This window comes from Henckelia pumila, chromosome 2 (genome assembly GCF_033568475.1).
Source record: "Henckelia pumila isolate YLH828 chromosome 2, ASM3356847v2, whole genome shotgun sequence".
Taxonomy (NCBI): domain Eukaryota; kingdom Viridiplantae; phylum Streptophyta; class Magnoliopsida; order Lamiales; family Gesneriaceae; genus Henckelia; species Henckelia pumila.
Window position 1 is genome coordinate 195,611,498 of NC_133121.1, and position 27,976 is coordinate 195,639,473.

At 37.3% G+C, this 27,976-nt stretch overlaps 2 protein-coding genes across 4 annotated transcripts; one reads left to right on the forward strand and one right to left on the reverse strand.

The window, feature by feature from the left end:
- Positions 1 to 374: 374 nt before the first annotated feature.
- Positions 375 to 8,573, reverse strand: LOC140880754 (uncharacterized). Of its 3 annotated transcripts, none has more exons than XM_073285475.1 (13): positions 8,365 to 8,573; positions 7,448 to 7,600; positions 6,527 to 6,565; positions 6,276 to 6,368; positions 6,028 to 6,144; positions 5,652 to 5,747; positions 4,630 to 4,743; positions 3,532 to 3,585; positions 3,306 to 3,353; positions 2,888 to 3,038; positions 1,514 to 1,679; positions 1,260 to 1,329; positions 375 to 891 (listed from the first exon to the last, which is right to left on the reverse strand). In XM_073285475.1, exons 2-13 carry the CDS (start codon positions 7,517 to 7,519, stop codon positions 634 to 636), a joined length of 1,278 nt encoding a protein of 425 aa, XP_073141576.1. In that variant the 5' UTR covers positions 7,520 to 7,600; positions 8,365 to 8,573; the 3' UTR covers positions 375 to 633. The 3 variants fall into 3 exon arrangements, with proteins under 3 accessions (XP_073141576.1, XP_073141575.1, XP_073141577.1); XM_073285474.1 differs by having other exon boundaries at positions 6,497 to 6,565; XM_073285476.1 differs by lacking the exon at positions 8,365 to 8,573 and adding an exon at positions 6,652 to 6,671 and having other exon boundaries at positions 7,448 to 7,551.
- Positions 8,574 to 10,894: 2,321 nt separating this feature from the next.
- Positions 10,895 to 11,719, forward strand: LOC140879307 (uncharacterized). Its single transcript, XM_073282982.1, has one exon. The coding sequence runs from the start codon at positions 10,895 to 10,897 to the stop codon at positions 11,717 to 11,719; it is 825 nt and encodes a 274-aa protein (XP_073139083.1).
- Positions 11,720 to 27,976: the final 16,257 nt, after the last annotated feature.

The following is a 27,976-nucleotide window of genomic DNA, read 5'->3' on the forward strand; positions in this document are numbered from 1 at the left end:
CCATCTCGGATGATGGCAGATTTTGAAAACACAAAAAACTTTTATGAAAATATCATACATATCAATTTTGCTAGACAAATTTCTTAACCGATCCAATCTATGAAAATGTATTATTTTGTATACTAAAAATATTATTATTTTTTTACCCAAATTAAAAACAGCCTACTATTTTAGAAAACCAGTCTTTAACTTTAATCGAGAAAATCTCGATTACTTCAACATGGTTTTCAAGTGAAAATGAAATTTGGTTCGGATGTTCCATTTGAACTAAGTTCAGTTCGGTCTATTAGCATCCCTTCACCATACGCGGCAACTAAAATCCCAGAACATGCCACTGCAATTTGCACACAATGGCGACATAATAAAATGCCAAATAAAAAATAGATTTTCATTCGAAGCTCAAAATCCACAACCCGAACCCGACATGTTCATGGAAGCTCACGACCGAGACTCCCTAAACCCGGGCCGAAAAGATTTTCGCCTATCTACCAATTTTCTTTTGTTAAAACCAAATCGAATTTTTAGCCAATCTAAAGACAAACCAACGTACTCCTCAATGCTCTATCTATATATTAGTGATCAAAAAATGGAAGGGGTTCCTGTTTCCCCAACTGGGATGAACATCCATCCGACCTATACATTATGACTATTGGAATTGAGTAGTTTCTCTTCTTCATTTGGAATGTCAAGCATAGATAATTGAATATTAGACTTCGAGTTCATCTTATTCCACTCATTTTCAACGCGAAAGAAAATCCATTGGAAGCGTCGAAGCATCTCCAGGGCCGTTATTGCGAAAACAGTGATGTAATTATGGCGAAGATGGGCTGAGAGCTTGTATGTCCATGTGCATCGTAGGATGAGATTGCTTCCGATCACCCAAAAGTAAACCTGCGGATTCGAGAACCAAAAGTAACTTCACAAATATTGAACACTCGCATAAATCATATTGAGATCAAAACCAGGTGTTTCATGATATAACAGATTAGTGATTTTAGGAACTGGAAAGCATTCAATCAAGTGCATGTTGGTCCTTGAAACGTCGGTAGCAGCTAGTGTCGCACTATTTTTTCTAAACTGAACAAATCCTCCCATCCGAAGCATGGAAATATTCAGTCGGTGCATGACATATGAGGAACATCTAATTGATGAGCAATAGCAGAAGCATACTACGGACATTAAAGCAGGGAAATGGAATATGTGTAACCAATCCAAATATCAAAAAACACAGACAGAAGCAGAAGGCAAGTATTGTTTACCCATGTCCTTCCATATAACAAGTGGGACAAGAAATGCGGTCTGCTGAACTTGAAGACTCGAGTGAAGCAACTGGTAAACAATTAAATTACATAAATCAATAATGTCCTCAAATTACGAAGAAAAATATATGAGGAAAATGTCAGTTTCAAACATTAAAAAAAAAAAGACATTTTCCACAAAATAGTTGATTTAAAACCAGATCAATGGCAAATAAAAAATTCAATGAAATCAGTCAGTTTCTTAACAGAAGTACCTCAAATCCCAATCCCGAGTTATATCCCAGTAGAATGAGTACAAAGAGTTCAATATAGCCGACAGAAGCCACAGAGGCCGATAAATATCCGTCCATTTGTTAGGAAAGACATGATACTTAAGAGCTGACAGAAAAATGACTGGCACTGCCGTTGAATACTTTAAGGCTGAAAGCATAGGTAGCTCTAGTTATTGATCGATCGAATAAAAAGCACATAAATCAACAAGTTTATAAAAATCAAATCAACTCCAAAAGGGGTTAGATTAACGGTTCAATCAGGCCTCCTAAAGTTAAAGCCATAAGCCATTGTTAATGGGGATGATGATCGCAGAGAAATGAAACAAAACCTAGAAATTTGGAAGCATCGCGGAAAATCAAGAGGATCATAAGAGAAACAACAAGACATCTTGATTGAGAATCTTTATCACAAACCCAACACCATAGAATAATAACATTAACACAAGTCCAATTTCTATAATGCGTTTAGACTTTAGAGATATTGACAGTGCAAGGAATGACTGACCTCATTAGAAGGATATCTTTGATATCAGTAAGTTATTTTTTAAAGATATCTTACAAAATTTGGTTATGTTCATGATATCAAGAAAATCTTTCCTAGTTCTCGATACGAGTTACCTGTGGAGTGGATCATCGTGAATCTAGTAGAGTTAATACAGCTATATGATCCTCGATTGTGTCAAGAAATTTAGTTACATCCGAGCTATATGATCCTCGATTAACCGGTAACGGAGACTAAGAGCTGGCTGTTCATGGTTAGCATGGAGAAATAATAAAAGATTGCACTTGGATTGATGGATTTGGCTTGGAGGTGAGATTTGATTTGGGGAATGATTTGAATGACACCATTTTGGGGAAGGACTTGAGGGGTGATTTTCAAATTTTGGGTGCATTTGAAATCTACTACAATTACTATTGATATTGCTTAACTTCAAATGGAATGAATTTGAAATTCACTTGAATTTAGTACATACAAGCAACACGGAATTTGAAATCAATGGATTTGACATGAAGTCATCTAAAATTCATCAATCCAACCACAACCTAAGTTGCAACCACTAAAATGAATTCCAAAATTTCCAAATACCTACATTATTTGGTAGTTTGATGTGTCAGATCGCTCATTTCTTATCATTTGATTAATAAAAAGATGTGTAACTGAGAATGACTGAACCATAAAGACAAAACGGATCAAATATAATTGATGAAAAACTAAAGAAAACATCAAAACCGGCTGGTACTTGATCAGACACCGATCTTATAATCACTCCGACAAGTTTGATCTCATAATGAAATAGAGGCATCCAACAAGTTTGATCTCACAATGATGATATAGAGGCAAGAGCCACAATGTACCATTTAAAAGAGTTGTCCTCTCTCCAGAATCTTTGTACTGCCGTAGACACTGAAAGAGACGAAAAATGTAAGGCAAAACTAGAACAATGGGTATTGCAACAGAGTGGCTTCCACAAACCGAATCCGCCTCAAACCATGCAACAGTAGCAACCTGCATGTTCTAACAGATAATTTGTTAGAAAAGGTCACTTTAAAGGAGAATTTAGGTGCTTGAAAAAGAAATTATGCAAACAATGAAGCAACAATCAATCAAGTTACATATTGAATCTAACAGACAGATTGTTAAAACGTGCAGTTTTAGAAAGTGGTTCAATCAAAGCAAGAAATACCTTTGGCTGCCAGAAATCTTACTGTTAATCCTTCCAACCAAAGTTGGCAACATCACAAGATAAAAAGTGTGAAATATAGAAAAGCTGACCTGGCGATGGACCATTCGACATACTGAACGCTCCAAGTCAGAGAAAACCTGCACCGAAGAAAAATTAACAAAGGAAAAATTAAGGGTTGAGAGTTTAGAAAACCCATTACCCATTTAAATAAGAATATCATTGAAAGATGAAAATAAATCAGAGGCATACACAGGAACATGTTTTCCATGTTAAATATAATCTTCGCAAAAATTATAACAGATATGGAATGCGTACCTTTGACATAGAAGTAAATATATCTGCTAAAAAAAAGTCAGCAAACGTTATAGCCTGCGCCGCACGAAAACGAAAGTTCATAAGTAAAGAAGACGTTTACAAATTTCAAGTATCTAAAAGGTATATATCTCAATTTAGATGAAAGATAACATTGAATTTAACTCATATTACAATATAATTTTTGACCTAAGAAGCATAAACTCTGTACATAGTCAACCAGCTAGCACATCAAAAAAGCAGGGGAAGGTTTAAGGTGGCACCACACCGACAGGCTTGGAGTGGTACAAACTCATCTGGATAAAATTTTGGATGCAGGTAGGTAATCAAAAAAGGCAACAGTCAGGAAATTATGAAAGGAACCTGACGTGATTACATAAAATAAGTATATGATAAATGGAAGCAGTGGCTGGAATGGAATTTGTTAATGAGGGGTTTAACAGGGGCTACATATGCTGGAAAGCAAGTTGAGGCTGCTAGCTTTTTACCACCAAAAGGGTATCGACTATCATTCATTATACACTTGCATTCCAGGAACGAAACATATACAAGGAAATACTCCATAAAAAATAAAAGAAAGACACTAACAAATATAACGAAAAATATAAGAAAAATCTAACAAATGAAGTGATGGATGTTTAGGAGGTTGAGGGGTACAAGAGACTATGTGAATGCACCACACGTATATCTGAAAAAGAGACTATATGAATGCGCCGCATACGTATATCTGAATAAGAACGACTTTCACGAAAAAAGAATAATGATTAGCATCCCATATCAAAAACATCCGAAAACAGTCTCAAATTGAGAGTTGTCTGGGTATAACATTCACTACAGTTTCTATGGATTATGATACAAGTAGCAAGTCAATAAAGATATGTTAGGCACGAATTCCTAAGTTCAGAAATTGCGGGGATATTAACCTAAAATAGCCTCTGCTTCATAAAATGCATAATACCTACAAAATGTGTTAGTTGTTACCAGTAAGAATCAAATTAAAATGAAATGGCAACAAATACAAAAGTCAGCTCCTTCCTATTTTTCTCAAACCACAAAAATGGATAGGATATGCACCACATGTTATCAAGCCTCGAAACTTGCCTGCAATGGGAACACTATCCGCCAAATGGTCCGCAACAAATAGTAGCGAGATGACAAATAAAATATATCAAATGGAAATATGAGGATCATTGCAACAGCTGCATACAAGAGTATCTGCAGTTCCCACCATAAAGTTTATTACATCAATATATTATATGATAGGAAGTGCATAACACAACAAAAATCAGGTGTGATTCATAGCGCAGATTTTAACTATCATACATGAAAAAAAACATGTAAAAAGATATTTAAACAATTCTTCACATCAACTGAGAAAAGTTTAGACCACAATTCCGAAGCAATAGATGGCCAAATAAGACATATCTAACTTTCAATTTAATGATTTCATTCCACATGTACTCATATTTCACTTGAAAGATCAAAGTGCAGAAAAAGCTTCAGGAAAAATCAATTGATGATATTATCATATCCTGTCCGTTCAATTTGCAGATGAAGAAAGTGCATATATAAGATTTTGATGTGGCCTCTTTATGCCACAGGTTAGGTATGGGAGTTGTCATATAACCGAATGCAGTCGTACCAAACAAACCATTGTCAACATGATCATGGATCACAAAAGGGTCATGTTAGCCAAACGTTCCGCTGTCGCGACAAATGTTCACAAAAATATCCTTTCTGAACATACTTCTTGTATCTCCAGTTATTTTTCCCTTTCAAACCGTCTAAAAGTTTCGCTGTCGCCTGTCGATTTGAAGAGTTGCTAAAATATCTCTTTCGAAAATGGTTTTAGTGTCCATGGTTCTTTTCCCTTTCAAGCCATGTGGCAAAACAAATGCAAAATAGAAACGTGCTTAAAACATTTTTTGAGAATTGTTCTAGTGTCCCTAGTTCTTTTCTCTTTCAAGCTTCGTGGCAAAATAAATGCAAAATAGAAGTGTGCTTAAAAATGATAGAACTCCAAATGTTCATCGTATCTGATATACAATCAAATCATTAGTAAGAAGTATCTGAAATGGATGAAGCATCAAAATGAATTGAAGAAGAGGAGTTATCTATTACACTGGTTGGAATGCAGCCAATAAAACTTCTCCATGAGAATAAAGATACAGATATGCGGTCATGCTAGTTGGGACAATGATCGTCATCCAGGTAGCACACTGCAATAAATGGTTTATGAGCAACATAATAATAAAAATTGACAAAGAGAAACGAATTTTCAATTATTTGCAGTTTGCAGACATTTTCCTACCAAGTTTTGGGAGTGAGAAATTCAAGTCCATATGAAGGCCAAACTTTGTCATAGAAGGTTCAGATATTATGTTAAAGTACAATATCAGGCTAGAGATAATAAGTCAGGTTCAGCTACATTTAGGGACACGGACAGGGTTCAATAAATGGTTAGAGCACAAATCAATGACATTTCACAACAATGCATACCTTCCATATTTCTCGTTGAGTGAGATGATTTGGATCTAAGTCAAAAATTTTGGCATAACCAACATTAGCCTGGGAAAAAACCCATAAACATATTCCCCAAAGCCAAACCATCATGGTCTATGAAAGAACAAAAAATAACAGAGTTAAATCAGAAACAGGAGTTGATAACTGATAAGCAACTCAAGTGGCTATGCTTTGTTTCAGAATCCATATAATGGTTCAAACCAAACTTATAAAGCTTCACTTACCACAAGAAGAAGTGGATTGTAATACAAAAAAGCCTCGTATAAAAACAAATCTCTCAGGTCTGTGTTCATTCTCATAACCGAATCCCATCCAATCTGCACATTCAAAGTGTAACCATGAATAATGCGCCAACTGTAAATCTACTGTTTCCCATGCAAGGTCGGTAATCATATCATATATTTGTATTATGTGATATGAATAAAAAGAATCATTAAATGCATACATGTAATATCAAAAGAGCATGGAAGCTGACCTTGCAACAACTGAATCCCCATAAGATAAATAAGAGTACCTAAACATCAGATTGTGTTAATTTTTCAACATGCAGAAAAGAATAGAACTTCAATCCAAGAGAGTTGAAAATCATTGCATGCTTACCAAAAGCTTATGAAATTAAACTGATTTGTGGTAAGATAACAAAAAGACAATGAAAGAAAAAGTGAGTGATTTGATTAAATACCATAAACAAAATGATAAAACATAAGTTCGAACCATAAATAGTCCTATGTGTTAAGAAGACAACAACCACCAAATCAAAATTGAAGAGCGTAAAGAAGGCGTGGTGAAAAAGTCAGTCTATAGCCAAAAGTGTATAACTAAAATTGCGCGCATTTGACATTTAGCAAGATAAGCATAAAAGAAGATCTGAACAAGACATTAAGTACCAAGGCCGGAACATCTCCAGGAGAATCGTCAAGCAATATAATCTTATCAAACAAAACATTTCAAAGATGTTTTTCAACCAGGGTCAAATAATCAGCCCTACTTCGGAATTTATCATGGTAACTTTTATGTGCCACAGTAAAAGACGAAAACAGAAAATAAACCTTCTACTATACACTTTGCACGTTAAGGATAATATTAGTGCACAAACAGATCTTGTTTCCATTCATTACCTGAATATAAATTTCAGTGTCATCATTCTACGACTTATCCGTCTATTTTATTTCAAAATTCCTTTTCCTTTTTGGCTTGATTTCCATTCAAACAGCAGAAAGAAATTTGAACAAATAGATGATGTATTGCCCCTCGACACTTCAATTTATGATAAACAATTTTAGATAACAAAAAAAACAAAAAGGAAAAATGACACTTGGACAGCTCATATTTGTTCGTCGTACCATAATTTCTCAGCTAACGATTAGTGTTACTATGAAAACAATAACAGTGCTACCTTGAATCTCCACAGCAGAACTGGAGATGGTAAAATTGCCGTGCTATTCAATGGTGTGCTCAAACCTTTCATTTCAATCGATTTTATACAAGTAAAACACCTTCTTATGCACTCTTTCCCAGGTTGCCGATGCCTAGAGCATGATATCAGGTCCTGACATAAACACATCATTGATTTAAAATTGCAGAGGACAAACACGTGGCAGGAAATAACAGTTCATAGAAGACACATCCTCACATACCAAAATCAAACAAAACAGGTCTAACTTCCAGACTTGCATAAATACAAAGTGTTGGTAGGATTACACGCCAGACCTCCAAACTTATGAGGTGAGGAAGGTTACTGAATTCAAAAGGTCAAGGGGATATCGAAAGATCATGACTGAAGGAAAAGATAAAATGGGGTGTCCATGTAGTTCTAGTAAAATCAGAATAAAGCATCAAACCATAAACTATTGGCTACAGAAGGGTAAAGATTGAACACTAAGGACTGAAGTTAAAATTCTCGAGAATACGTACTCTTTCTCATGAGCACACACCCTCCATTGAATAAATCAGAACTTATTTCTATCAGTCCCAGTTCAGTTTCATAACACCGGCTGCCACCCCGACTCACATGGATAGCATTTCGAAAATTTTACTTTAACACCACAAAGTATACCTTTTATTCATCGCATGATCTCATAGCAACAAAATTATTTAAAGGATGAAATAATATTTAATTAAAATCAAACTACTACTCTCCCTGTTCTATATTCGAAAACTGATATCATCCCATTTCACCTACAACACATACGCGTAGAACCCAGAAGAGAAATCGTGAATCCAAATCATAAAAACAAATCATAAACTTCGAAGCCAATTCCACGTACGGACACATTAAAAATAAATTTTAAAAAAAACAGCGAAACGCATTACCGTAAGCAAAAATCACAGGCCCAGTTATCGGTACACCGATCCGTCCGTCGATTTTCTGCAGGCATCAAATTAAGAAACACGATGAGTCCTCCTAAGATCCGACGCGTCTTGGTTGAAGCAAGCTGGAGTTTGTCTGAGGATATGTGAAGACCTTTGAGTGCAATGTAAGTAATTAATTAATCGGAGAGATTTGGAATTTCCACGCTTTGTTGGAGAAACAATTTGCCTTGGAATTTAATTTTAAAGTTGTACACATTGGGGGTATATAAATTATTATTTTTTTTATCTAAAATATAGTTTTATATTTATGCATAAAAAAATTTATATGACATATAATAAGATTTGAATAATTTATATTTAATATTATGTTTACTATTATTAATTAGTGCATGATGCATATACGTTACGTGTGTAACACATGTTTTGCGAAAGAAAATCGGCTTAATTCGTCAACAAATGGAATTGTAAAGAATAATCACATATATTAAATAAAAAAAACCTTTTTGTCATAATGTAAGTCTAAAAACTTGTATAAATTCATAACATAGTATTTTTGGACGAAGGAGGATATATATGAGTGTCCCAAATGGGGCAACATAAAAGCTCATTTACACATTTTTTTTAACAGATGAAAATAGGCACTCTCCTACTTCTTTATTCAGATCCTCAGTTAACAGGAGCTCTTTTCTTCTCCGTGAGTCTTATAATTCTTTTGTGTATCAAGAAAAACAACGTCAATGCGTTGATGAATTGATTGTTGATTTTATATAATTTTCAGCTTCAATGAGTTGATGAATTGATTGTTCACATTTCCATGGTATTTTCACATTTTCATGGTATGATCATAGAAGCTGGAAATTCTATAAAATCACCATTCGTAGTATGTTGCAAGCTATCACCAATGCTCAACAAAAAAGGCGAGAACTCATTATCTTGTGCAGATCTCATATTTTGCTCAAGTTGTAATATCTTTACATGATTCCGAAATGTCGATCTTGAAATGCTTGCGGCAATTTGGTCCCTCATCGTTCCTAGTTTAACAACATGTAGTATTTTCTTGAAATCTCCACCGAATACCATAATTTTCTCTCCAAATGGCAATTGATTTTCCATTATATCTTGAAAAATTTTACTGACAGATTCGAAATCAAAACAATTTGCCATTGGAGCCTCGTCCCATTCTACAACTGTTGCACGTCTTATTAGCTCTGCAAGTTCTGTTTGCTTTTTGATGCTGGATAGTGTTGTTGTCGTTGGTCTAAGTGTAATTTGGAAATATGAGTGAGCAGTCCTTCTCCCGGGCAACAACGTTGCAGCTATTCCTGAAGTTGTTACTGAAATTATAATTTTTTCATGCTTTCTTAAGTGAGCCAAAATTGCACAATGAAGAAAAATTTTACCAGTCCCCCTGAACCATCAATGAAGTAAAGATTTGGTTGATTGAACATAATACTTTCAACGATTGTGTTGAAAATTATTGAATGAATAAATGGGCTTGAAAGCATTGAATGAATAAATGGGCTTGAAAGCCTTGTATCAAAAGTTTGTAAGAAATGAGAAATGAGCTTAAAAGCTTGTCTCAAAAGTTTGAATTGCTTCAAAAATTTGAATTGTGGTGAATAATTTGGAGGAAAACAATATCCCACATTGGAAGATTTCCAATGTATTGTTCACATTATATAGTCCAACTTTGGAGTATGGGATTGGGCCCTTAGGGCACCAATATTTTGAAAAGAGGCAAGACGCTAATTGATGCAACTAACACACGCGCACGGCCGGCAGGCTCGGCTCGGCGAGGCGAGGCGAGGTCTTCTGATCCGATTATCCTTTTTGGATAAAATTTGGTTCAAGAATAATATTTTATTATTTTTGTGAGTGCGATCGATCGGTTAAAAACAACCGACCGAGCACGGCCCTCCTCTGCCGAGACAGAATGTTTCATAAAAGTTGGGCGCTCGGTCCGCTAAATTTAACCGACCGAGCGCACCATAGTTTGAGCGAGACAGTAGGTATGTCAGAAGAGGGGCGCTTGATCGGTCAAAAATAACCGACCAAGCGCGCCTTCTACAGTCTGAAAAGCTGCGTCTCTTTCTGGGCTTTTTCTATCATGGGTTGCATCCTTACACCTTAAAACGTGTTGTTTCGTGTATAAGCCTATATATATGATAATTATAACAAAAAAAAGATATAGATACAGAAACATCTGATAACGTATACATCAGATTTCTGATTTCTGAAATATCTCTCCCTCACTTTCTCAAAAAAAAGTTGAAAAACTTATTTTCGTTCGCTGAAGTTCGTGATATTTGTAGTGCTGCTATATCACGATCGTTAGTCGTTGTATCTTAGAGACGATTGCCGCCAACATTGAGCACTGTTAACGGGAAATTTTGTCTTGCGGATAGAGAGATTCTCTCGCCTCGACTAGTTGTTATTGTCGTTGCTGCTGTTGTTGTACACGTTTTCAGAATTCGAAGTACACCCTCGTAACAATCGCAAGACAAAATTTTGTATTTCTCGGATTCTAAAGATGTCTACCATTTCATTCACTCCGCTCGCTTCCGCCCCCGCACATGGAGAAAATCCACCTAAGTTTTCTGGTGCCGACTTCAAACGTTGGCAACAGAAAATGCTGTTCTATCTGACAACACTCAATTTGTCTAGATTCTTGAAGGAGGATCCCCCTGTCGTCATTGATGGCGATTCTGACACCCAAAGGAGGACCGCAGTTGATGCATGGAACCACAGCAATTTTCTGTGCAGAAACTATATTCTGAATGGCCTTGATGACACTCTCTATAGTGTCTACTCCTCTGTCAAGAAGGCCAAGGAACTCTGGGATTCCTTGGAGAAGAAATACAAAATGGAAGACGCAGGTATAAAGAAGTTCGTGGTTGGCAAATTTCTGGACTTCAAGATGATAGACTCAAAAACTGTAATGAGTCAAGTGCAAGAGATACAAATCATCTTTCATGACTTATTGGCCGAAGGGATGGAAATCAATGAACCATTACAAGTCGCGTCTATCATTGAGATGTTGCCTCCAATGTGGAAAGACTTCAAAAACTATCTTAAGCACAAACGTAAGGAGTTGAAACTTGAAGATCTTATAGTGCGACTTTGCATTGAGGAGGACAACAGAAATACCGAGGCCAAGTCACATAAAAAGATGGAAACCGAGGCCAAAGCAAATCTGACGGAGTCTAGTACGAGTCAAAAGAGGAAGCGCCCCCATGATGGGAAGCAAAAAGGGAAGGCGAAGAAATTTCAAGGAAGTTGCTACAACTGTGGCAAACCAAATCACATGGCAAGGGATTGCCGAATTCCAAAGAAAAACAACACAAATCAGAAATAAAATCAATCAAACTTGGTTGAACAAAGGTATGTACCTTTAGCAATTTTTGATATTGATTTAAGTGTCGTTATTTGTGAGACCAACATGGTGGATGATCCGAGAGGATGATGGATTGATACCGGCTCTACGAGTCACATTTATGCCGATAAAGATATGTATTCCACCTATGCCACTGTTGGGGATCGAAAGTTGTTCATGAAAAACTCCGCAACATCTGAAGTTGTGGGAGTAGGAAACGTGGTGTTGAAGATGACCTCGGGCAAAGAGGTGACGCTCAAGAATGTGCTGCATGTGCCAGACATTCGGAAGAACTAAGTTTCGGGTTCTCTTTTGAGCAAGGCTAGATTTAGAATGGTATTTGAATCTGATAAATTTGTATTAACTAAATCTGGTGTATTTGTTGGCAAAGAGTACCAAGATAGTGGTCTCTTTAAACTGAATGTAATGAATGTTTCCCGGCTTGAGGCGAAAAATAAAGTTATTAGTTCTGCTTAATTGACTGAAAGTTATGAATTATGGCATGAATGATTAGGACATGTTAACTTCAATACATTGCAATGACTTGCAAATTTAAATGTAATACATACGTTTAAAAGAAATCCACAAAACAAGTGTGAGATTTGTGTTGAAGCAAAAATGGTTAAAGCTCCATTTCATAATGTCACGAAAAGTACTACGCCACTTGAATTAATACATACTGATGTATGTGATTTAAAAATGGTACAAACACGAGGTGGAAATAAGTACTTTATAACATTCATTGATGATTGCACCAGATTTTGTTACGTATATTTATTGAAAAGCAAAGATGAAGCAATTGAAGCTTTCAAGAAATATAAGACTGAGATTGAAAATCAACGAAGTTCAAAGATTAAAATGATTCGAAGTGAACGAGGTGGAGAGTATGTAGCTCCTTTTGAAGAATTTTGCTCAACTTCGGGCATCATTCATCAAACGACAGCCCTTTACTCACCTCAATCCAATGGCGTTGCAGAACGCAAAAATCGAACATTAAAGGAAATGATGAATGCGTTGTTAATAAATTCTGGCTTACCTCAAAATATGTGGGGTGAAGCGATTCTCTCAGCAAATCACATTCTAAACCGGATTCCAATCAAAGAAAAAGATGAAACACCATATGAACAGTGGAAAGGTCGTAAACCTTCTTACCAATACCTCAAAGTGTGGGGGTGTTTGGCTAAAGTAGAAGTACCTAAGCCAAAAAAAATAAAAATTGGGCCTAAAATGGTTGACTGCATATTTATTGGTTATGCATACAATAGTAATGCATATCGATTTTTAGTACATAAGTCAACGATTCCTGATGTACATGAAGGCACAATTATGGAGTCAAGGAATGCTGTATTCTTTGAAAATATCTTTCCATGTAAAGAAAGGAAAGAAAGTATTTTGAACAAGCGAACTCATGAAAACACAACTGAAACTCCACAAAACAACGAGGAACCACGATGTAGCAAGCGTGTAAGAGTTGAAAAATCGTTTGGTCCTGATTTTCTAACATACATGTTAGATAATGAACCAAAAACTCTTCAAGAGGCTTTATCAAATCCTGAGGCTCCTTTTTGGAAGGAAGCCATACAAAATGAAATAGATTCCATCATGCATAATCATACGTGGGAGTTGGTTGATTTCCCTCCGGGATGTAAATCTTTAGGATCCAAGTGGATTCTTAAAAGAAAATACAAAGAAGATGGATGTATAGATAAATATAAAGCTCGACTCGTGGTTCAAGGTTTTAGACAAAAGGAGGGATATGATTTCTTTGATACCTACTCTCCGGTTTCTAGAATAACATCCATTCTTGTTCTCATAGCTATTGCAGCTTTGCATGATCTTGAGATACATCAAATGGATGTTAAAACAGCGTTTTTGAATGGAGAGTTGGATGAAGAAATATATATAAAACAACCAGAAGAGTTTATTGTACCCGAAAAAGAAGGAAAGGTGTGTAAACTTGTCAAGTCGTTGTATAGACTCAAACAAGTACCTAAACAGTGGCTTCAAAAGTTTGACACTGCAATGTTATCAAATGGTTTCACAATAAATGAATGTGACAAATGTGTCTATATTAAAGGTACTACAAATGCATATGTAATTGTTTTCCTTTATGTCGATGACATGTTAATCATGGGTAGTAACCATGAATTGATTGTGAAAACCAAGAAAATGTTGAGACAACATTTTGATATGAAGGATTTGGGATTGTGTGATATAATTCTAGGGATTAAAGTCTCTAGACTTCCTGCTGGAATTATGTTATCCCAAACTCATTATGTAGAAAAGGTTCTTGAACGATTTAATGTCACAAATCGTCCTTCGGCTAGAACACCTATGGAATTGGGTACACATTTAGCCAAAAATAGAGGAGAACCTGTTTCACAAGTGGAATATGCAAGGGTGATAGGAAGTTTAATTTACTTAACTAACTGTACACGTCCTGATCTTGCATATACTGTAAACAAACTGAGTCGGTTCACAAGTAATCCAAGTGAGGATCATTGGAAAGCATTAATAAGAGTGCTTGGATATTTGAAATACACTTCGAGTTATGGAATAGTGTATACAAAATATCCTGCAGTCCTAGAAGGATATTGTGATGCAAATTGGATTTCTGACACGAAAGACTCCAAGTCTACGAGTGGATATGTGTTCACAATCGGTGGAGGAGCGGTGTCATGGAGATCCTCTAAACAAACTTGTATAGCTCGGTCGACTATGGAGTCCGAGTTCATTGCTCTAGATAAAGCTGGAGAAGAAGCCGAATGGCTTCGTAACTTTCTAGAACATATTCCATGTTGGAATAAACCGGTGTCTTCCATTACGATTCATTGTGACAGTCAGTCAGCAATAGGAAGAGCACAAAGTAGTATGTACAATGTGTTGGAGAACGCGGCTTTCAGATCAAACAAGATTGATACCCGGTGCAGCGGAAGTTTAAAAATATTTATTATATGGAACGATTCCATATTGGGTATCAAATCTTTACGATTAAATTACGTGTGTGTAAAAATTTAAATAACAATTATAAAATTTTTACCTTTAATCTCGTATCGAGATTTTGGACACCAACAGATTTCTCTGCTCTTGTTGTATCTCCCTGGAACCGATGGATGAACTGTTCTTCAATCAGGTCCACGAATAGAGATTTAATCCCTCTGATAGATTGCACTAGAAAATCTATCAGAAGTTTTCTACGAAGAGATTAACGAATTTGATTCGTTAAACCAGACTGTAATTCAAAATCACAGGCTGGATTTTTCTTACAGAGAGAGGGAGGGGGGCGGCCACCTTTTAGAAAAATACTTAGGGTTTTCGAAAATTGTGACCTCTCGTGTGTAATTTCTGTACTGCAATAACTTATTTATAATGTAGGCCACTAACAGCTTAGGGCCCATTGGTCATAAGTTCAGGCCCGACAAGCAAAGCCCGCATGTTCAGAAATTAATATAAAATTCATCGTGACTCCGATTGATAAACCGATTTCACCAATGTGCACAGAAACCATTTCTGCACCTTTTAAAGTCAAGATAAATTTTTCTGAATCCGAATTCAGTGATTTCCAAAAATGGCCATCCCTATGTCATTTTAGGAAATCTTACTCCTCTACTCTTAAATAAGAAGTCCAACTTCTTCGTTCATTAAATTTAACTCTTTAAATTTAACTATCTCAACGGGGATTAAAAATCCATTACACTGTGTGACCCTCAATGGTTCAGGGATACAGCTAGCCGTGGGCTCACAACTCCTTGTGACTCGGAACAACAATTTCCGACTTGCCCATCGAATCATGGTATGAGCGCCTAGCAACATCGCCCCATGATTCCCTAGGTATCACTGATAGTGCCTACAAGAACCAGTAGATTTTGGTTAGCGTACAGTACGGTCCCTTCATCCAAATATCCCGATCGAATCAGCAACCATTGGTATATCGAGAGTCGCTCGAGATTCGATAACTATGCAATGCATCTTGAAGATCAAATAGTGACATCGCATGTGCTACTAAGAAACCATTTCTTAAATCACATCATGTACTCTGGCCAGAGATTCGTCACACTAATATCTTCGCAGATCGCATAGGATATCCACACTCGCAAGTATGTGGTGAATCCTTGACAACAAAGCATCGACTCCTACATGTGTTGTAACTGTACCCAATCCCGACACCTGATGATCCCAATAGAGTCGGTAAACGTGTCAAAGCACAGTACTAGCATATAGAGTCTCAATGATGTCTCAAGTAGTAAGGACTAATGGTGTACAACCAAAACCGCGGACTTTATCCACTCGATAAGTTATAACCACTTGGAAAGTCCGGATAGGGTAGTTCGATCATTCATCATATGAATATCCATTTGCATGCTTCGAATATCTCTATGTTCCTTACCAATGAAACGTGGTACTCTGCATCGCAAATGCTAGTCTCAAACTCGAGCGATCCTTATCCTTATTATCGGACGGCTCAATCGACTAGGAACAGTTTAGAATATACAGTGACTATAAGATGTGTTTCATGATAGACATCCCCATGTTCTACCACATCTTACATACACTATAGTATATTCAAGGTCTTTATCAAAACAACAATAGTTTATCATAATATAACAATATGAAGAAAGATAAAGTCATTGCCATTAATAAAAGTGTAAATTATATTAAACAAAAGATTGCTTATACAAAGAGTCATCAAAGCCCTTAGCCACAAGTTGGCTCACTGGGCACCCACTCTTTCAATCTCCCACTTGCCCTATAGCCAACTAGTCATACTACGTAGACCCATTGCTTCGCGATGTTTGTCAAATAATGGTCCTGGCAAGGGCTTAGTAAGTGGATCAGCGATATTGTCTGCAGAGGCCACTCTTTCGACAGTAATGTCTCCTCTTTCCACAATCTCCCGGATGATGTGGTATTTCCTCAGTACGTGTTTGGATCTTTGATGAGACCTTGGTTCCTTTGCCTGAGCAACGGCACCCGTGTTGTCACAGTACACCGGGACTGGACCAACAACTTCAGGAATGACGCCCAACTCTTGGACGAAATTCCTCATCCAAACGGCCTCTTTAGCAGCAGCTGATGCTGCAATGTATTCAGCTTCAGTGGTGGAATCCGCTGTGGTGTCCTGCTTGGAACTCTTCCAAGAGACAGCACCGCCATTGAGCATGAACACAAATCCAGAGGTTGACTTCGAGTCATCCACGTCACTTTGGAAGCTAGAGTCGGTATAGCCTTCCAATTTTAGTTCTCTTCCTCCATATACCATGAACATATTCTTAGTCCTTCGTAAGTACTTAAGAATGTCCTTCACGGCTTTCCAATGTATTTGACCGGGATTAGCTTGATATCTGCTCGTGACACTCAGAGCAAATGCTACATCCGGTCTGGTAGATATCATCCCATACATGATACTACCTATGGCTGACGCATATGGTACATGTGTCATTTTCTCTATCTCTTCATCAGTCTTGGGACACATAGACTTGGATAGAGAAACTCCATGACACATGGGTAGATGTCCTCTCTTGGACCCATCCATTGAAAACCGTTTCAATATGGTGTCGATGTAGGTTGATTGAGTGAGTCCTATCATTCTCTTAGATCTATCTCTATAGATCTGTATCCCAAGAATATAGGATGCCTCACCCAAATCCTTCATCGAGAATCTACCTGATAACCATATCTTTGTTGACTGCAACATCCCTACATCATTCCCAATGAGTAGGATGTCATCAACATAAAGTACTAAGAATGTCACAGCATCCTTAACTACTTTCTTGTACACGCATGGTTCCTCCGGATTCTTGATTAAACCAAAATCTTTTATTGTTTCATCAAATTTTTGGTTCCAACTTCTTGATGCTTGTTTTAGACCATAAATTGATCTCTGAAGCTTGCATACCTTATGCTCGCTTCCCATGGATGTGAACCCCTCAGGCTGCTTCATATAGATTTCTTCCTTAATGTCTCCATTAAGAAAAACAGTCTTCACATCCATTTGCCATATCTCATAGTCATACCATGCAGCTATGGCAATAAGGATTCTTATGGACTTGAACATTGCAACTGGTGAAAAGGTTTCATCATAGTCAACTCCTTGTCTTTGAGTATAACCTTTCGCCACCAATCGCGCCTTGTAGGTCAATACCTTACCATCAGGCCCAAGCTTTCTCTTGTAGATCCATTTACACCCTATTGGAACAATTCCATCGGGAGGATCTACTAAAGACCAAACTTGGTTTGTATGCATCGAATCTATTTCCGACTGCATAGCTTCAAGCCATAAATTTGAATCCGCATCAGAAATTGCTTCCTTGAAGTTTCTTGGATCACATCCAACATCGGGTTCACCTTGATCCCCTTCAAGAAGAAGACCATATCGAATAGGAGGTCTAGAAGTCCTTTCGGATCTTCTAGGTATAGGCGTGTCCAGCAATGGTTCCTGAGGTGTAGGATCGTTATTTTGTATTTCGGGTTCTTCTCGAATTTCTTCGAGTTCCATCATCTCGCCTTTCTTATCCAATAAGAACTCCTTCTCCAAGAAGGTGGCATTCCTTGAAACAAACACCTTTGTTTCAGCAGGATAATAGAAATAATATCCGATTGAATTCTTCGGATACCCTACAAAATAACATAAGCTGGATCGACTATCCAACTTATCTCCCACTGTCCGCTTCACGTAAGCAGGACATCCCCAAATCCTCAAGTACGAATACTTAGGAGCTTTGCCATTCCATAACTCGTATGGTGTTTTGTCCACTGCTTTAGTGTGGACGTTGTTCAACAACAATACCGCCGTTTCAAGCGCATAGCCCCAAAACGATGGTGGAAGCTCAGTGAAGCTCATCATGGATCGAACCATGTCCAACAAAGTTCGATTACGACGCTCCGATACACCATTCAGCTGTGGTGTCATAGGAGGAGTCCACTGAGAGAGAATCCCATTCTCTTTCAGATAGTCCAAAAACTCGGTACTCAAGTATTCTCCACCTCGATCCGATCGAAGTGCTTTAATACTTTTACCTAGCTTGTTTTCTACTTCAGCCTTGAATTCTTTGAACTTTTCAAATGCTTCAGACTTATATTTCATTAAATATAAATACCCATACCTTGAATAATCATCAGTAAAGGTAATGAAGTAGGTGTGGCCATATTGAGTCCCAACTCTAAATGGACCACAAACATCTGTATGGATCAACCAACAGATTTTGACTACGCTCAGGTTTCCCCTTAAAAAGAGATTTAGTCATTTTTCCTTTTAGGCAGGATTCACAAGTAGGTAGAGAGTTAATATCAGACATATCAAACATGCCCTCTCCCACTAGCTTGTTCATCCTCCTTGAGGAAATATGACCTAGCCTAGCGTGCCAAAGGTTTGCCGGGTTTTGGCTATCGATTTTCCTTTTGTTTGTTGTTGCCGGTTTATCAACATAATTTATTGGAACGTCTTTTAGTTTTAAGTTGTATAGATCGTTTTCAAGTTGTCCATTTCCAATTAAACATTCATTCTTGTAAATATTGCAAATCCCATTCACAAAATTGCAAGAATAACCATCTCTATCAAGCATAGAAACAGAAATAATGTTTTTAATTAAATCCGGAACAAATAAAACATCTCTTAAAAGTAACTTAAAACCGTTCTGCAAAATTAAATAAACATCTCCCACGGCTTTTGCTTCAACTCTGGAACCATTTCCGAGCCTCAGCTGGGTCTCACCCATCCTAAGCCTGCGACTTCTTGTCATCACCTGCAAATCATTGCAAATGTGAGATCCACATCCGGTATCCAATACCCAAGAAGTAGTATTAAGTGAAACATTTATTTCAATATAGAACATACCCTTTGCAGTTCGCAACTGCTCTAGATATTCCTTGCAGTTACGCTTCCAATGACCGGGATTCTTGCAGTAATGGCAAACATCCTTGGATTTTTCCATGTTTGAAGCCTTTGTCTTGTACTTCTTCTCGGGTTCGACTTTCTTGGGTGGGGCAGAACGTTTCTTACCCTTCGTACTTGGCCCCTTCTTAGCAGAAGAAGAGGAGCCCACCAAGAAAGCCGGTTTATCCTTCTTTAATGTGGATTCATATGTAACAAGCATATTGACCATCTCTTCAAGGGAGGCCTCTATCTTGTTCATATTGAAATTTACCACAAATCCGTCAAACGAAGAAGGAAGAGACAGAAGTAGTAAGTCCACGTTGAGTTCATGCTCCAACACCAAATCAAGGGTTACCAACTTCTGTATGAGCCAAATCACTCGTACCCCATGATCACGGACCGAAGTCCCTTCACGCATGCGACACGTCATTAGCTCCTTTACAGTAGCGAACCTTTCAGCCCTCGATTGAGCCCCAAAAAGTTCCTTGAGTTGAACGTGAATGTCAGCAGCATTCACGGTGTCCTCAAATCGCCTCTGGAGTTCATCAGACATCGAGGCTTGCATATAGCATTTGGTCTTGATATCATGGTCCCACCATGTATCAAGTTTGGCTAACTTCTCCGGACTTACGTCAGCTGGTGCTTCCTTCGGAGGAGATTTCTCTAAAACGTAGAGCATCTTCTCCGAAGTCAAGACAATCTTCAACTTACGGAACCATTTCGTATAGTTTGCGCCAGTCAACTTATTTTGTTCGAGGATCGAGAAAAGTGGATTACGCGAATTCATTGTATGAAATACTGAAAAGAAACAGACAAATATCAGTGATTGTTTAAGCAATTTACTAAGACATAAAATAGGCGAAATTTATTTTATGAATCTCACTCCCACTATTTTAACGATTTCACTACCCTCTAGTGAAAACGGGAAACTGTTTTCCTTAGTGAGAACATGGAGTCCAATTGACAAACTTATAGTCCCGAATAATATCAGCCAACCATAATTTTCAAAAGGTAGAGCCCAATTGCTTCCAAAGCAACCTCCACGTTTTTACCTCATGTCCAATAAGGGCCCAATAATATGACGCCGATTATTGTGACATGTCAAGATGACCCATCAATATTAAGTTGTGATGGACGGTCGCCATGTGGATCCCCCAATAATATGAGCCGATCCCATGGGAGTTCCACCCAACTTACAACATGTGTCGATCCAATGTACAGCTTTCCGACGAACGGGCCCCCCAATAATATGAGCCGGACCGTATCCGCGGGTAGCATCTCATACATTGATCGTTGATGGAAGGTAGGAACATTTAAACAAATTTAAATTTCCTTTATTTATCTTGATATCAATTTTAAATCATATTTAAAATGAGGGATTTTTAATTATAAAAATTTGTCTCATCATTTTTAAAATTTTGTATGCTTGTCGGATTCACACAATTTTGTCTAAAACATGCATACAACTATAATATCACATATTATATAGGATGATCGATTCCATTTCTAATCAACCCGTGGTTGCCAATCACGAGTCTTAGTCCAATCCTAGGTAATATGCAGTATGAAATGCAATCCTATTACATTTGCTTCCAATTTACATTTCTTCTGTCTTTATTGTCTGCTGGGCCCACCTCCATCTTCAAATCTTGATCTCCCACTAAATCTAATGTATTTACAATAAATAACAATGACAAGTAGGGGATACATTTTTAAGGGGTGGGAACGGGCCATAAACCAAGCCCACTTTTATTACATATGACATTCATATTGGGCCATAAACCAGGCCCATTAATAAAACCAACAACAATAAAACAAATGTAAATTCCTAACATACACCTACAAAATTGGTCATGGCAATCGATCATCCTTATCCAATAACATTTAATTCAAAATTAATTTATTGGATAACATGCAATGGCAATTTAAATTTAAAAAGATAAAATTATATCTCATACATAAAATCTTATTTTACATATAAAATCATATTTTATCTTTTTATCAAATAAAATCATATTTTATCTATAAAATCCAATTTTATACATAAAATCATATTTTACTCAATATATCCATAAGATCATATCTTATCATCAATTGTACCAAAAATTAATTAATTTCAAAATTCAATTAAAGGATAAAATATTAAAATTTTCCAAAAATTCAAATTTATCCAAAAATCAATTTTAAAATTTTCGGACTCGAACAATTCGATCCGACGCCTCGTGGACCAATCAAAACAATTTTTGATCGGACCAAAAAATAGAATTTTAACATATTAAAATTTAATTTAAAAATTAAAAATAATTTTTCCCGCGGGCCGCCCGGGACGTTCCCGGGCCGGGCAGCCCGGCTGCCCCTAGGGCAGCGACGATCGCTGCCCTGGGCAGCGCCGTGCGCTGCCATGGGCAGCGATCACATCGCTGCCCATGGGCAGCGATCACATCGCTGCCCATGGGCAGCGCCCAGCGCTGCGCAGGGCAGCGCCGTGCGCTGCCTGGGGCAGCGACCATCGCTGCCCCACCCGGGCAGCGATCCAATCGCTGCCCGGGTTTTTGCCCGAAAAATATTTTTATTTTTAAAATATTTATTTTGTTTCAAAAACCGAGGCCTAAAAAAATTTTGTACAATCGATTTATTTAATCGCTTGATCTGAGCAACCTGGCTTTGATACCACTGTTGGAGAACGCGGCTTTCAGATCAAACAAGATTGATACCCGGTGCAGCGGAAGTTTAAAAATATTTATTATATGGAACGATTACATATTGGGTATCAAATCTTTACGATTAAATTACTTGTGTGTAAAAATTTAAATAACAATTATAAAATTTTTACCTTTAATCTCGTATCGAGATTTTGGACACCAACAGATTTCTCTGCTCTTGTTGTATCTCCCTGGAACCGATGGATGAACTGTTCTTCAATCAGGTCCACGAATAGAGATTTAATCCCTCTGATAGATTGCACTAGAAAATCTATCAGAAGTTTTCTACGAAGAGATTAACGAATTTGATTCGTTAAACCAGACTGTAATTTAAAATCACAGGCTGGATTTTTCTGACAGAGAGAGGGAGGGGGGCGGCCACCTTTTAGAAAAATACTTAGGGTTTTCGAAAATTGTGACCTCTCGTGTGTAATTTCTGTACTGCAATAACTTATTTATAATGTAGGCCACTAACAGCTTAGGGCCCATTAGTCATAAGTTCAGGCCCGACAAGCAAAGCCCGCATGTTCAGAAATTAATATAAAATTCATCGTGACTCCGATTGATAAACCGATTTCACCAATGTGCACAGAAACCATTTCTGCACCTTTTAAAGTCAAGATAAATTTTTCTGAATCCGAATTCAGTGATTTCCAAAAATGGCCATCCCTATGTCATTTTAGGAAATTTTACTCCTCTACTCTTAAATAAGAAGTCCAACTTCTTCGTTCATTAAATTTAACTCTTTAAATTTAACTATCTCAACGGGGATTAAAAATCCATTACACTGTGTGACCCTCAATGGTTCAGGGATACAGCTAGCCGTGGGCTCACAACTCCTTGTGACTCGGAACAACAATTTTCGACTTGCCCATCGAATCATGGTATGAGCGCCTAGCAACATCGCCCCATGATTCCCTAGGTATCACTGATAGTGCCTACAAGAACCAGTAGATTTTGGTTAGCGTACAGTACGGTCCCTTCATCCAAATATCCCGATCGAATCAGCAACCATTGGTATATCGAGAGTCGCTCGAGATTCGATAACTATGCAATGCATCTTGAAGATCAAATAGTGACATCGCATGTGCTACTAAGAAACCATTTCTTAAATCACATCATGTACTCTGGCCAGAGATTCGTCACACTAATATCTCCTCAGATCGCATAGGATATCCACACTCGCAAGTATGTGGTGAATCCTTGACAACAAAGCATCGACTCCTACATGTGTTGTAACTGTACCCAATCCCGACACCTGATGACCCCAATAGAGTCGGTAAACGAGTCAAAGCACAGTACTAGCATATAGAGTCTCAATGATGTCTCAAGTAGTAAGGACTAATGGTGTACAACCAAAACCGCGGACTTTATCCACTCGATAAGTTATAACCACTTGGAAAGTCCGGATAGGGTAGTTCGATCATTCATCATATGAATATCCATTTGCATGCTTCGAACATCTCTATGTTCCTTACCAATGAAACGTGGTACTCTGCATCGCAAATGCTAGTCTCAAACTCGAGCGATCCTTATCCTTATTATCGGACGGCTCAATCGACTAGGAACAGTTTAGAATATACAGTGACTATAAGATGTGTTTCATGATAGACATCCCCATGTTCTACCACATCTTACATACACTATAGTATATTCAAGGTCTTTATCAAAACAACAATAGTATATCATAATATAACAATATGAAGAAAGATAAAGTCATTGCCATTAATAAAAGTGTAAATTATATTAAACAAAAGATTGTTTATACAAAGAGTCATCAAAGCCCTTAGCCACAAGTTGGCTCACTGGGCACCCACTCTTTTACAATGGTAAATCTCGACATATTCGTCGGAGACATAATACCATAATATAATTGATCTCGAATGAGGTTATTTCGGTTGACTATGTGAAGTCAAAGGAAAACCTTGCGGATCCGCTTACAAAAAGTATAAATAGAGATCAAATGTACAAACTACTTGGAGAAATGGGTTTAAAATCCACAAATTAAAATATTTATAGTGCTAACCTTACCTTGAGAATTGGAGATCCCAAGACCTTGGTTCAATGGGACAACTAAGTTATAAATGTTAGTTTGAGTACTTGGAATAATTACTCACTCATTCCTGTAATATCCAAGTATAAATGACCAGCAAAATGTGGTGAGGTTAAGTTTTCTTTTAATGATTCCTATACCTATGAGGTGGAGTAACGCAGGATACTCTTAATAGGAGATCACCTATATAAGTGCAAAGTATTGACCTCTTTGATTGCAACACTTAAGAATCTAAGATACGGTCCAGGGCCGAAATGGACACAACGTGAGAACAAAATAAGTAAGAGTATTGTTATGTAAGTACTATTGTCTTAGTTTACATAAACGGTTGACTAGTTCAAGACATCGCGTCACTATGCAACTAGTAAATCCGATAGTATTTTACTAAGGTAGGTTCAAAGTCACAAGCTACCTATCCTGATGTAACAATACCTCATAAAAACTTTCTAGTGAGAATGATAATGTACGTGAAATTCATTCATGAGGGGGATTGTTGGAAATTATTGAATGAATAAATGGGCTTGAAAGCATTGAATGAATAAATGGGCTTGAAAGCCTTGTACCAAAAGTTTGTAAGAAATGAGAAATGAGCTTGAAAGCTTATCTCAAAAGTTTGAATTGCTTGTCTCAAAAATTTGAATTGTGGTGAATAATTTGGAGGGAAACAATATCCCACATTGGAAGATTTTCAATGTATTGTTCACATTATATAGTCCAACTTTGGACTATGGGATTGGGCCCTTAGGGCACCGATATTTTGTAAAGGGGCAAGACGCTAATTGATGCAACTAACACACACGCGCGGCCGGCAGGCTCGGCTCGGCTTGGCTCGGCTCGGCGAGGTCTTCTGATCCGATTATCCTTTTTGGATAAAATTTGGTTCAAGAATAATATTTTATTATTTTTGTGAGTGCGATCGATCGGTTAAAAACAACCGATCGAGCGCGGCCCTTCTCTGCCGAGACAGAATGTTTCATAAAAGTTGGGCGCTCGGTCCGCTAAATTTAACCGACCGAGCGCACCATAGTTTGAGCGAGACAGTAGGTATGTCAGAAGAGGGGCGCTCGATCGGTCAAAAATAACCGACCGAGTGCGCCTTCTACAGTCTGAAAAGCTGCGTCTCTTTCTGGGCTTTTTCTGTCATGGGTTGCATCCTTATGCCTTAAAACGTGTTGTTTCGTGTATAAGCCTATATATACGATAATTATAACAAAAAAAAGATATAGATACAGAAACATCTGATAACGTATACATCAGATTTCTGATTTCTGAAATATCTCTCCCTCACTTTCTCAAAGAAAAGTTGAAAAACTTATTTTCGTTCGCTGAAGTCCGTGATATTTGTAGTGCTGCTATATCACGATCGTTAGTCATTTTATCTTAGAGAAGATTGCCGCCAACGTTGAGCACTGTTAACGGGCAATTTCGTCTTGCGGATAGAGAGATTCTCTCGCCTCGACTAGTTGTTGTTGCCATTGCTGCTGTTGTTGTACACGTTTTCAGAATTCAAAGTACACCCTCGTAACAGATTGTATCAAATGCTATCCTTTGTGCAACATTCAAATGTTCAATAGACCAAAAATCTTCATCATAAATTTGAATTGAAAGCTCATCTTCAATTATTCTTGGGAGTGAGTATTCATCTAAAAACTCAAGACTGAATTGACGGTAAATCAAAATCATCGAGTTTATGTTTGTAATGGTGCAACAGTCTTCATATATCAAGGATCTAGTTATTGGTTATAAAAAAAATTACTTGTTGAACCTGATCTTCTATAATATTCAGACATATATGAGTGGAATTCGTTCCAAAGTTCTCGAATTCCGGTTGGTTGACAAGACACTAATATGGAGACACAATATATTCATTACGTAGAAGACATTCTAGTAGAACATGCTTCTTGAAGACATAGACGGAGATAATCATCATGCTGGAGAAGTCCCATAATTTGAGATGTCTCTTTGAATGTTCTATAGGTAATCCCATTTACAATTTTCAGTTTTTCAAAAGATATTGGACCTCTAACATGATTTAAGATTATACGAAGATAAAACCTATCACCTTCAGATGGAGAGACTACATATATCCTCCCGACCACTTTATTTTGAATTCTTCAAGGAGTCCATTATTTTCAGATTGTATCCAAGTATAATACTGAGGTCATTCCCTGTATAAGTACTTTCCCTTTATTTTTGGATCAGTGTTCATCTTAAAAATTCTGTAAGAATGGTCTTAGTGTTTATTCCATCTTTGAGTATATCAGTTATGTACTGATTTGGGTCACTAATCAAATGTTGGTTCGGCAGATGTATCTGCAACCGAATCACTGAAGTATACTGTGACGTCCCATATTTACGACATTTACAAGAATTTAGATGCAAAAAAGTGTGAGAAATTTTTTTAAAATACAACGGTGCAGGGCCTGAATCGTGTTAGCAAGTTCAATAAATCATGCTTGAAATTCAAAACTATAATTAACACTTTAAAATTTTCATGAATCTAACATGCATAAAGTATTTGAAACAAAGGATGCAACCCTACAGCCAATGAATGGTTTTATACGGGCACGCCAAAAACTACTACTACTTACAAAGCGAACCTGAACCGACAATTAAAAATCTTAAGAAATCAGACGAAACATGAGTTTCAATAAAATAAGCTAAGTGCGGAAAAAAACTTTATAAAAGATTCGTGAAACCAAGCATAACTATCAAATTAAATAATCCACATAAAAGGTTACAACTTAAAATCATTGAAACTCATCGTCATGAGAACGTCATTGAAAATACTTAAATCTAAACTTTTCTCAAAAATGACTTTTAAAGGTCGTACATAAAATAATGTAACAACAAAATATCAATAAACATATGCAAAATTTCTCTTTTTAAAATGTCAGAGATTCGAAATGGTCGTGCCATGCTAAGTTGTTACATTAAACAACTTTGCTGAATATATTGCTAAGTTCTCTACTTTGCTGAAATTCGCTCCACATATAGCTGAGAATGAAGAGGCTAAAGCTGATCAGTTTATTAATGGACTGAATCCAGATGTATTTACACTGGTGAATGTTGGTAGACCAAACACCTTTGCGGATGCACTTGATAAAGCAAAGGGAGCAGAGACTGGTTTGATGAAACAACGAGAAGCATTGTTTGTGTCACAGTCTCAACGACAGCCATTGACTCAGTTTCAGCAACAATTTCCCAGATTTGAGGAAGGTGGTAGCAGTTGTGGAAAGAAAGATTCTTTGAAAGCAAGAGAAAAGAAGTTTAAGAAATCAGGAGATAGTTCATCTAGCTCTAGTGGACAGAGGCACATTAGTTCTGAGTATAAAGGTTTGTATTGCAACAAATGTGGTGGAGGACATCCTAATGATCAGTGCAGAGGTGTACTTGGGAGTTGTCATATATGCTATCAAGCTGGACATTTTGCCAGAGTATGTCCGCAACGTGGTTTGAAAAGATCACATAGTGCCAAGTTATCGAGAGAAGTGACTCAGCCGGAAAAACAAGCATCAGATGATGTTTAGCAGGTAATTGTTCTTTGTATGATTATTTTTCTTATGTGCTTGAAGATATTGGAGCATCCCTTATGTTATCTCTGAACGACA